The following is an 11500-nucleotide window of genomic DNA, read 5'->3' on the forward strand; positions in this document are numbered from 1 at the left end:
AGGGCAAAGGCGAGGGAGCAGAATTCAGGATGGAAGGGTGTCAGGTAGCATTTGGTGCCTCATTTAAAACACAGATTTTTCTGGCATGGGGCTGTCAAGGCACGGTATATTGTTACTCCAACAGTATTAGGGATATGACTACAAGTTTATTCCAGAATCCTACACTCTCCCTAAGAGAGCTAAGAATAGAAGATCATTTTGCTTTGGTTGGTTTGTTTTTAATGTACCCTCCACATAAAGAGGATTTTATTTCAAAGCCCCTTTAAAGATGAAAACTCTATTTGGTCATCACTTTCTTTCAGAGCAAAATATTAATTCTTTTATCAAAAGAAACCTGTTCAAACCAAGAAAACAGGTGAGGAACATTTATTATTTCCTAGCCTCTTTCCTCTTCTCTAAAATGAAAATTTTGTTTTCCTTCAAATCCTCATTAGTTTATAAATGAAAATTTTGTTTCCTTCAAATCCTCATTAGTTTATAAATGAAACATCTTGCAACACAAATGGTTAAAGTATTAGAGGGATTCACATTCCCTAAGACATCATTTTTTTTATCTTCAAAAATAACCTAAGTTTTTAACTGCTGGTGTTGACATATATAATTAAATCTTCTGTAGTGAATCACGAAAGTAAACACTGAATGCTAAGCAAATGATACTGTATATCATACCACCTAAAATCTTAGTCTGAATGTTTATGTACCTATATCTTGTTCTAGAAAACAGCGAATGATATGGTCAGATATTAGAAACTGGTTAGAATCAAGGAGACTGAGACCACATAATAAAATACCTACCAAGAGGAACCCAATGCACAATTTCTGATAAATGGACACACACTTAAAAGCTCATTCCATGAGGCATCCATCAAAAAGTCTATCACAAGATAATGAGTTTCTCAGAATAAAGTGTTTCCAAATGCTGGAAACTTCTGCATGGCCAACTCATAACACTATTTGCAAACTATACTCCTCTTTTCTTCCCACAATTATGACCACCAGAAAACAGGCTCAACAGAATGAAGGACAGGCAAATTTCCTGTTATAAGTGTTTTTCATTTTCAATAGAGCCTTAGCCACCAAAGATGTAAAGCCAACTTTCAACACGTACTGGGGTGCCTAATCTTGCACTGAAAGGCAAACAATAAACGCTCTAAAAATGGAAGAGTACTCCTAGCCTTTCCAGCCAATGCAAAACAAAAGCATTTCCCTAACACAATACTCCTTCTTTTCGAAGTAAAAATGTTAAGTAATTTCACAGAAGATGTACAGTAGCCCCCAAATGATCTGTGTGATGTCTCCCTGCAGGCCTTTGCAAGAGCAGACAACTGTGAGGCAGACACGCTGGGATGAATTTCCATAATGCTTCACGAATAATGGGTCCCAGACACCCGCACTTTACTGCAGACCCCGGGCAGAAGCAGCCACACCTGTGAGGTGGTGGGTCGGTGTGTGAAAGATATTTCACAAACCCTGGCTCAAGAGCAAAAAGAGAATGTCACCCATAATTACTTTCTACAGAGAATCATAAATAGACAGGCATTTTTCCCTAAATATGTAAGCCTAAACCAGCTCTTACTCCTGGATCTTTTTAAGGCAGCAAGAATAAAAACTGATGTTTCCGCTGCTATTTATGTTGCCTCGGTATTGGGAAATCACAGAATTAAAGTACACGGAGCAACTTGATAAGATCACCCTTCAGAACTCCAAGAAACTATCTGAAATGAAGAGTTTGGTTCAGCCCCTGTGCTAACAAATATTTCTGTTGAGCTGTTCCTTCTAGGGAATGACCTAAATATATAGTCAAAAGAAAACTTCAGTAAAGAGAACAAGGTTCTTATATATGAACTTCACAAGCCTCAGAACTGGTATAGGGTGTATATTTTGCTAATGCTACAGTAAGTACTTCACTTGGAAGCCTCAAATGAAAGGCCTCCGGGCCGCAGCTCCAGCGGGCTTACTGGACAGTCAGCCAAGTGTCCTGGTGGAGGGAGCACCTTGCATGCCCTCCCCTCCCCCATCCTGTGAAAAAGCACTCCCTAAGGAAGTAGCAAACAGGAGAGGAAAGGGGCCTAGGCAAAGAGGAAGAGAATTCCAGCACAAGGTTAAAAGCAGTTTTGTCTTCTGACTTTGTCACCATGAAACGCACCTGCTGTGATGTCCAGTTGAGCTACTGGAGGTCCTCTGGCTGCTTCTGGAAACTGATGCTGGCATAGGCGCTTAAATCCTCACTGGAGCGGCTGGTTGAGCTGCTCTCACTGCTGCCCAGAGGCTGATGAGGGGGTGGGGGCGGGGGAGGCTGCGGTTGAGGGGGGCGCTCCTGAGGGCGCTGTTTGAAGTCCTTGACCAGATCCAGGTCTATGTAGTTAAGCCCATTCTCCAAACCCCCAGCAGCCCCACACACTGGGGCCGGCTCCTTGGCAGCTCCCCCAAGCTCCCCAGGCCTCAGCCACACATTCTCAAAGGAAGCAGAACTGTGGCGTTTCATGTCCTCCGTGCTGCTGCTGCCACCACCGCTGCCCCCTACAGCTGCCCCCCCTCCAAAGGGCACCGTGTTGCCCGCCCGGGTGGCACTAGGTGTGGAGGAGAAGGTCTCAGAGCTATGCCTCCTCCGGCACCCTTGTGGGTCCGCACGGATCACTTTGGCACTCTGGTTCCGGTTGGGACTGAGGTTGACCCGGGTGAAGGCGCTCATGGCCCCAGGTCCCTGTGGGGCTCCCAGCAGGGAAGAGCGAGCCATCAGCTCCCCTGCTTTCTGAGGCGCAGTGGTGGGGGAAGCAGAGGCTGCAGAGGATGAGGGAGCTGCTGCTGTGGCCCCTGGAAGGCTGGCCTCCTCCACAACGCCTGTCCTCATGTCAGCATAGCTGATGGGGGCAACTGGTGAGGTGTCCACGTAGCTCTGCCCGGGACAACCCATCTGCATGGTCATGTAGTCCCCCCGGCTGCTGGGCACTGCCCGGGTAGGCCGGCACATGCTAGCAGCTCCAGGAGGTGCAGGGCCCACTCTGCCTGGCTGGACCCCAGTGCTCTCCTGCCAGGTCGCCCTCCGGCCCGGCCCCAGGTCCATGTTCATGTATTCCTCTGTGCCAGTCTCTTCCTCTCGGGGAGCTGGCTGGAGCTGGGACGGACACCTGACAGAAGGCGAGCTGCGGGAAGCCACAGGACCAGACAAGTAACCCGGCTGATCACTCCCAAATTCAATATTCACATATTCCCCCGGGCTCTTGGGCTCTGGAGGGTGCAGCAGGGTCGGCTGTTGCTGCTGCTCTCGTACCCGAGGTAAGGTGCTGGCCTTGGGATCCCCCAGCGACAGCCTCGTGGGCCGAGCCAGGCGGCTGTTGGTCTGGGCAGCTGTGTCCACCTTTCGAGGCAGATGAGGCTGCAGGACCTGATGGTGGATATGTGGGAGGCCAGGATCTGGCCTCACCCCACAGTATCCCCCTCCCAGGCTGTCGCTGCTGGTGGAGGAGGAGGAATCTTCCGCCGCTGCAGCATAGAGAAGGCGACCAGAGCTGGAGGAAAGGCGAAGGTGTTGGTGCCGAGCACTCTCCTCCAGCTCCCCAGGGCGCTGGGTGTGCTTAAAGGACCTTGGCAATGAGTAGTAGGAGAGAACTGGCTTGTGCTGGGGGTCTTCCGGGCCATAGTAGCAGTCGGAGGGGCTGCTGGTGTTGGAGTCCCCCACTGGTGACATGTTCATGTAATCACCAGTACAAGACAAGAGCTTGCTGCTGCCACTCTCCCCAGGCAGCTTGGGATGCGGCAGGGCAGAACCATGGTGCCCCCCAACCCCATTTGTCCACAGCTTGCCATAGCTGCCCCCAGAAGGGGCAGCGCCAGTGCTACTGCTGGGCCCACCTCCAATGTCAGGGGAGCAGCTGCCGCTCGGGGACATCATCATGTAGCCATTGGGGTCCACTCGCTGGGGATGGCGTCTGATTGGGTTGATGATCTGCTGGGGTGCAGACACACTCTTGGGGCTCATGGGCATGTAGTCCCCACTGCCCTTTCGGCTGCTGGGCACCGGCGCCACTCCTGGGGACATGGGCATGTAGCCATCATCAGTGTGGAGAGTGGAGGCGTCTGGGCGGTGGTGGCCCCCACGCCGGTCCAAAGGGTGCATTTCCAGACCCTCCTCGGGGTAGGAGTGGGTGGGCACGAAGGCAGAGTGCCGGTAGCCAGGCAGTCGGCCTCCACTGCCACCTCCTGGTGGGTAGGCAGGCATCATCTCCGTGTATTCCTCAATGGAAGCCACAGAGGACTGGGATGGTGTCTTCTGGTGGGAAATGGTAGGGGACGTGCCAGCAGAGTGAGTCCGCTTTCGGAACCGATTATCCAGATCTGTAGCACTGGCTGCTTCATCCCCAGCCAGGGCTGGGCTGGTGCCCAAACTAGTTCCTGGGATGTAGCGGTGACCGTTGCCACCCCGAGGCAAAATGTAGTGACCATTGGGGGCGGCAAGGGTGGAGGACCCTTTGCCCCCCATGCAGATGTAGTTGCTCAGCTCCTCCTCGCCTCGGGCTGGTGGGGTGTGGCCCAGGGAATCCGGGGTGACACTGCGGAAGGAACTTCGGAAATCGCAAGGGCTGGAGCCATACTCATCGGAGGAGATGAAGCCGCCATCGCTGGGGGATCCCGACACAGAAGCACTAGACCTCCGTGGGAAAAGACAGTCCGAGGTGGAGCCGTGGCCACTGGTGCTGCTGGACGACAGACTGACCGGGCTAGTGGCAGAAGGTGAGCAGCGAGAGGAAGGCATGGGGATGGAGCGGCTGTGGTTGAGAGGAGGGTGTAGCCGGGAGCTGCCGCGATGCCGGTGGGCGTGGGTCCTGTTGGTGCTAGGACTCACAGGGCTGCCGTCCACCGAGGCCGGCCGGGACATGGTGCCTTCGCCATCACTGGACGCGCGCACACGGAAGGAGCCCTGCTTGCCGCCCACCATGCTGGCGGGAGAGGTGGCGGTGATGCTCTCCGTGCGAGAGCGGCGCGTCAGCCCCACCTGGCTGGGCGGGGGGTTGTTGAGATGGTGCCTGCGCAGGGGGACGCTGATGGGGTTGGAGCAGTTGGAGGAGGACTGGCTCTTACTTCGAGGACGGAACTCATCGCTCATGGCCCTCATGGCCTCCAGAATTGTCTCGTGCATGTTCTGGGCCACCACAGAGTCATCCACCTGCATCCAGAACTCCCCAGGTCCCGTCACTGCAGAACGGCCCACCTCGATGAAGAAGAAGTTCTCCGAGTGGCCGCAACGTCTGATGTTCATCAGCTGCAGCACCACAGCCGCCGCCTCCGAGTTCAGCTTCACGAAGCTGATGGTCTTGCTGGTCAGGCAGAGACGGTAGATCCCAATCAGGTTCTTTGTCTGACCCAGGCCCTTGGGTTTCAGGATCACCTGCCAGACCTCCTTGAACGCAGGTCCTGGGGGCACGTCCCCGTAACTCAAGTCCTCCCCAGCCTCCCCGAGGCCAGAGCTGCCACTGCAGCTGCCCCCACCTCCTCCTGCCCCGGGGGCTGCCGCCCCGTCGTGGTGGCCCTTGGCCCGGTTGTGCAGCTGCAGGAGGGCCTGGTACCAGCTGTCCTGCTCGGCCTCGTTGTCCGCCGCGATGGCAAAGTGCTCGTCCCGGGTGTAAAGGGCCACCAGGTGCTTGTTCTTGGAGTCGGCCCGCTTGTTGATGTTGAAACAGCTCTCGAGGGGGATCGAGCGTTTGGGGGCGCTCGACTTGTGCCGCCACTTCTTCTCGTTCTCGTAGTACTCGAGGCGCGCCGGGCCCCCCGCCTCGCTGGCCGCCCGCAGCACGAAGAAACGCTTGTGCATGCTCTTGGGTTTGCGCAGGTAGCCCACCTTGCGCACGTCCGAGAAGCCGTCGGTCTCGGGAGGGCTCGCCATGCTGCCGCCGCCGCCACCGCAGCCGAGGAGAGGGAGGCGCCGAAAAACAACCGGGTGGGGGGCGGAGGCTCCTCGCCGCGGCCCCGCACATGCAAACAGGGCTGGAGACAGCCGAACCCCCGACTCCGAAAGCCACGCCGCCCCCGGCGCTGGGGAGGGGCAGCCGAAGGGGGACGCAGCTGCTGCGCCAAAGAGACGGCCTCGGCCGGAGTTTACGGGCGTTTCATGCCCTGAGGGGGAGGCAGTGCGTCTAGGGTGAGTGAAGCCCGGATCCTCCAAGAGCCGAGTCTCCTCGCAGCCGCCGCGGCCAAGAAGGGGCGAAGATGCATCTCTTGCCACCCGGGCTGGAGTCTGGCGCAGACGGGCGGCGGCGGCCGGGGGTCCCCGCGCTGCCCCTCCAGGCGCGCGCGCCTTCCCTCCTGAGTTCCTCTCTGGAAGTAGCGATTCCCGAGGCAAATTAAATATCCTTGGGCAGGGGGAGGCGAGCTGCCAAGTCCCAACGTTGCACGGGGTTCTCCCTCCTCCTCCTCCTCCTTCGCCTCCTCCTCCGCCTCCTCCCACCCCCCAACCGCCCCGCCGCCACCAGCCGCCCAAATACCAGCTCAATCGCAGAGACCGCGGCGCTGCGGCTGTTGCTGCTGCTGCTGCCGCCGCCCGCAGACGGGTCCGCTGCAGCCCCCATTCGGGCCCATCTCGGCGGGCGGAGAAAGTGCCTTTTCCACGCAAAACGCTACTAGGCAGCCGAGGGAGCTGGGGACGCGCCGGAGGGACAGGCTCATCCCTGCCCCTCGCTCCAGTCGGCAGGGGAGGAGGGGAGGGGACGAGGGCGGGAGGCAAAGGGGGAGGTTTGGGAAGGAGTCGGGGAAGACGCCTCTTCCCCGGGAGGCGCTGCCTCTGCAGTTACTTCTCCCCTCCTCCCTCCTCCTCCTCGGAGAGTTGCCGAGAGCCCCAACCAAAACAAGCGGCGGCGTCTGGCTCTGCGCGCCGGCCCCCGCCGACCGCGCCGCCGTCTCACTCGGAGGAGGAAAAACACGTGACGGAGCCTCTGCGCTCCGCAGCCCGGCCGCCGCCGCCGCCGCCGGGAGGCTCCCGCCCGGGTCTCTACATTCCGGGCCGAGCCCGCCCCGCGCCCGCCCCTCTCCGCCCCCCGGCCGTGCCGCAGCGGCGCCCGCCCTGGGCCCCGGCGCAGCGCTCGGGCAGCGCCCCTGCGCGGCCGCCAGCCCCTGCGCAGAGCAGTCCTCCCCGTGCGCCACCCAGGGCGCCCCCGGCCCGCAGGAATCCCCGCCGCGGGTGCGGGCGGGTGTGTTTGGGTGGCTACCCGAAAGCACGAGGGGAGTCTGGGAAAACGGCAGCGGGGGGGCGAGCTCGGGAAGACGCAGGAGTGAGGGTGGGGGGCGGCGGGGGGGGCTCTGCGGCTTCGGGGCCCTGAGTGGGAGGGTCCAGGGAGGAGGGGGCGCGGGAGCTGGGCTAGAGCTTACCTAACAGGTAAGATCGACCCCTAGAGAGGGAGGTTTCTAGTCCAACCTTTTTCTCCCAGAATATATAAAAGCTAGATTTCAGTTTCAGGGTGATAGGCCACAGGGAGGAAATCTGTGTTTTTATAAGGGACTTCTGGGCCAGCCTTCCACCTTGGAATCCCCGAAATCACTGCAGGGATGTACCTCGAAGGAACAGAGGGGCGCCCAAGGGCATATATTGGGGGATTCTTGTCACTCCGAAATGAAAAGAGAAATCCCGGTATTGTGTCCTCTGTCTGGCTCTGTGGGGCTAGCCGCTGATCAATTAGGGAGAAAATGTAAATATCGCGGCTCCCCCCACCTTCTTCCTAGGGAAGGGGCGGGGATCCACAGGGGTAAAGTCTTAGCGAGAAAATGAGATGCCCCTGAACATATTCCGGAATTTATCTGTATTTTTAAAAAGATGTTAGGGACCTAGAGAGGGTTCATAAAGCCAAAACCCTATTGTGTAAATATTGGCTTAAGTGTTTGTTTCACGCACAGCTTCCACACCCACTGAACCGCCCTATAAAATTTTTACCCTTGACCACAAGGATAATCGGGAGAAAACAAGGATCGTGCCAGCTCGACGCTAAGGGAAAATGGGTACTTCACGAGTAGAACAGGCCAGCATCCTGCATCTACTTGAACAGACTCTTACAGTTACCTTGGGGTATCATTCTCACCACAAGCAAACGCTAGCCAAAGTTGTTTTTTCTTTTTCTTTTCTTTTATTTCTTTTCTTTTCTTTTTTTTTAAGCTGACCTATAAACAAGCAGTGTGTCCCTTGCTTGTCCGGCTGGTAGCAAGGACCCTACGAAGATGACGTTTGTCATTTGGTGTAGTGCTGTCTTATTTATCCCCTCTCCCCATTCCTGGCCGTTTTGGGGTTTCCATCCCCTCTCCACGCCGGAGACCGTTCTTTGCCTCCAGCTCTCAGACACTGCGGGATGCTCGCGGCGAAACGCAGCAGTGGAAGTGCTGGGCATGCTCGGTGGCCCGACCCACTGGGCGGCGAGGAGCGCGCCTGGGCCTAAAGCGGGGGGGGGGGGGGGGGGGGGGGGGGGGGGGGGGGGGGGGGGAGGGGGGGCTGTTTCTTGGAGAAGCCTGCTGATTGGTAGGCCTGTCTGTCTTTCAAGCCTTGCATTGCAGGAGGGGAGGTGGGGACAGAGGGTGAGGGTACCAAGGTAGGTTGCGAAGCGTAGTAAAAAAAAAATAAAAGAGAAGAACCATAGGCGCCATTCAGTGGCGTATGATACGTGAATTGGGGGACCCGGCATCTGCGGAAGTCCGGGAGCTTCTCATTTCTCCTCTTACCTTCAGGCTCCCCAACATCATGCGGGCTCATCTAAACCTGGTTAATCTATAATTTGTGTACACACTGTTGAATTGAGAGCCCGCCCTTCTCTCCCTCTGACAGCTTGGTGATGAGGGCACACGTGCCCACTAAAGCAAAGCTATAAATAGCAGATTTTGGAGCTGGTAACGAGGCGGTAACAACAGGGGCCGAGCTGCTGGGAGCATAGCTTGCTTAATGGGGAGCATGGGAGGGGGATGTGAAGCCAGGAAGACTGAAGTTAGTAGTAAAGTGTAATTGTGTGGGGTTTTACCCTTGGCAAGAAAAAAGTAAGATAAAAAGGTTGTTTTTTTAGTAACGACGTAATCTAAGGCCAAAGGGCTTTTTACTGGTTTGATGGTTAGCGCTGGTTGAGTGGAGGATATTTCACATAGTGCATAGACTTTAACTTTTAAAATGACCTTCTAACCCCACCTGCCCCCCAAACCTAAAGGGAATATACCTGTATAGAAACCAAATATTCGTTGCTAAAAGGAGCAGAAGGCAGGAAGATCAATTTAATTTGCAAATGTTCTGTAATAACCTTCACAGAAAGGTTTGTATTTTAATCATATAAAACAAATTATTACATAATATAAAAATATTTTTAAAAACTATGTCTCAGTGGGAAAGGGTTTCTGCCCTAAAAATTCAATTTCAGGGCTAACATGTTCTATAGAAATCATGCAATAAGCCAGATTGCTGCGACAAATTCTGTTCAGACCAGCGCGTTTCAGTGGAGGGTAACTGCTGATCATGGAATGTTACTGCCATTTCTTCCTACTTTCTGATGTTTTACTACCAACGTTAAAAATGGTTGGTATTTACTCTAATTATACTATAGTAAGTTAATTTGTTCTTCACTTTTTTTATTAATGGGTTGAGATAACTCTGGAAACGCACATGTGGTTCATATAAGATACAGACTAGAAAGAGATGCTTTTGTGGAATCTGAAGTAGTTTGGAGCAGGTACAAGTATTATCCTGTCACCCAACGCTAAATTAGTCTTGTGGCATACTGTAATGAAATACGCTGTATGAAACATTAAGTCCTAGCTGAAAATTCACAGAAACCAAAAAGCAACCTATTACCAAATATATTGCTCAATGCTGCCATCTATAGGCTAGAGATTATTTGTGTAATAGACTAAAGTGCATCTTAAAACTGAAACAACTGAAATGGCTCATCAGAACACTGTGACAGTTATGTTGATATTCACAAATAAAGTTATGATTCTAGGAAGTAAAACTTAGTATGCCATGGATTCACTATTGGGCAATATGTCTACAATTATCTTTGAAGTGAAAAAATTGATCTATGTGTAATGCTATCAGGGACATACACAAACTTTATAAATTATTACATATATCCTTAAAGTGATCTCTAACTAGAAACTTATTTTGGTTATTAATTAATATGTTGTAAGTTAAACATTTTATATTTTGTCAACATAGAGAAGTATAAGTTACTGTCAAAAATAACAGAAATTAGATTTGAATTGGCTGAAGGCACAATTAAGCATTTAACAATTAGAAAGTATTTCCTATATCAAAACATGTTCTACTTAGGATAAATAGCTTGTATCTTGTGGAGCTGCTTATATATTGTCATCTGTAAAAAAAAAATGGCAAATTAGAATGATTATTGAAGGGAAATAAAAACTTGCCAATTTTCCCATTGTAATATCTATTTTTTATTTTAAGATAGCTTCATAGTAACAAAAATTTGAATGCCTACTCTGTAAGGTGATATGAAATATATAAAAAAGACAGATTCTTATAGTTTTGATGAGATATTAAGAGATACAAAATAAAGATGAATGATACCCAATATAGTATGTGTGTGTGTGTGTGTGTGTGTTAAAGGTCAGATACCGGGTATTTACCGAGAGCAGGTGGAGATCATGGTGGATGAAATAACTAAAGAAATCTTTGTGAGGGAGAGAAACTTTAAGCTTGAAATTGAAGGGTGGCTCTCACTTAGGTAAGTGATAGGCAATTTTTTCCTCATTCAGGTGCTGTGGAGTACCTCATTTACCAGGCATGAAGCTGGGCACTGAAGATTTAGATTCCTGACATATGACCTTGCCCACAGGAAGCTTGCAGTAAAGGTGAGAAACAAATGAGTACAATTACAGAGCACTATGATCTCTCTTTTAAAAAGTAGGCACAGCACAAATGAGATCCAATAACAACCTATCACCTTCTGATTTAAAAGTCATCGATTACAGACAATATGATTTGGGAGCCTGGAGATGCCCCTCCCTTAATAACCTTGTTCTCTCGCTCCCTCTGTTTTAGATTTATTTACATATTTTAGAGAGAGAGAGTTCGCTCCCTCTTTTTTAGATTTATTTATATATTTTAGAGAGAGAGAGTTCGCAAATGGGAGCAGGGGCAGAGGAAGAGAAATCTCAAGCAGACTCCCTGCAGAGCATGGAGCCCAACTGAGGGCTCGATTCTATAGATTCTACAACTCATGAGATCATAGCCTGAGCTGCTGAAACCAAGAGTCCACTGCTTACCTTACTGAGCCCCCCAAGTGCCACAACCTTGTACTCTCTTGTAATTAAAATCTCTCCTCCTTTCAGATTAAAAAAAAAGTGAAGTTGGGAAATTGAAAGTGATCTAGAAAGACGCATTGGGCTTGGAAATCTGCTAGATGAAGGCTTCCTAAACCTGAGAATGTTGTTAAAGCACGGGTTCTGATTCAGAAGGTCAAGGGCAGGCTGCTGTCCTACATTTCTGACCCATTCCCAGGGATACTCATTCTGCCTGTATGTGTGG

The 11500-nt window shown here is 52.2% G+C and overlaps 1 protein-coding gene across 1 annotated transcript in view; it reads right to left on the minus strand.

Annotated features, from left to right (window-relative positions):
- IRS1 (insulin receptor substrate 1) overlaps positions 1-6941 on the minus strand; it is a 58575-nt gene extending 51634 nt beyond the window's left edge. Inside the window, exon 1 of the mRNA XM_004776588.3 lies at positions 2147-6941. Within this exon, the coding sequence (XP_004776645.1) occupies positions 2168-5881 (3714 nt within the window). The 5' untranslated portion in view covers positions 5882-6941 and the 3' untranslated portion in view covers positions 2147-2167. The remainder of the gene's footprint in view (positions 1-2146) is intronic.
- Positions 6942-11500: the final 4559 nt, after the last annotated feature.

This window comes from Mustela putorius, unplaced genomic scaffold (assembly GCF_011764305.1).
Source record: "Mustela putorius furo isolate JIRA1106 unplaced genomic scaffold, ASM1176430v1.1 tig00000275_pilon_pilon_pilon, whole genome shotgun sequence".
In the NCBI taxonomy this organism is placed as follows: Eukaryota; Metazoa; Chordata; class Mammalia; order Carnivora; family Mustelidae; genus Mustela; species Mustela putorius.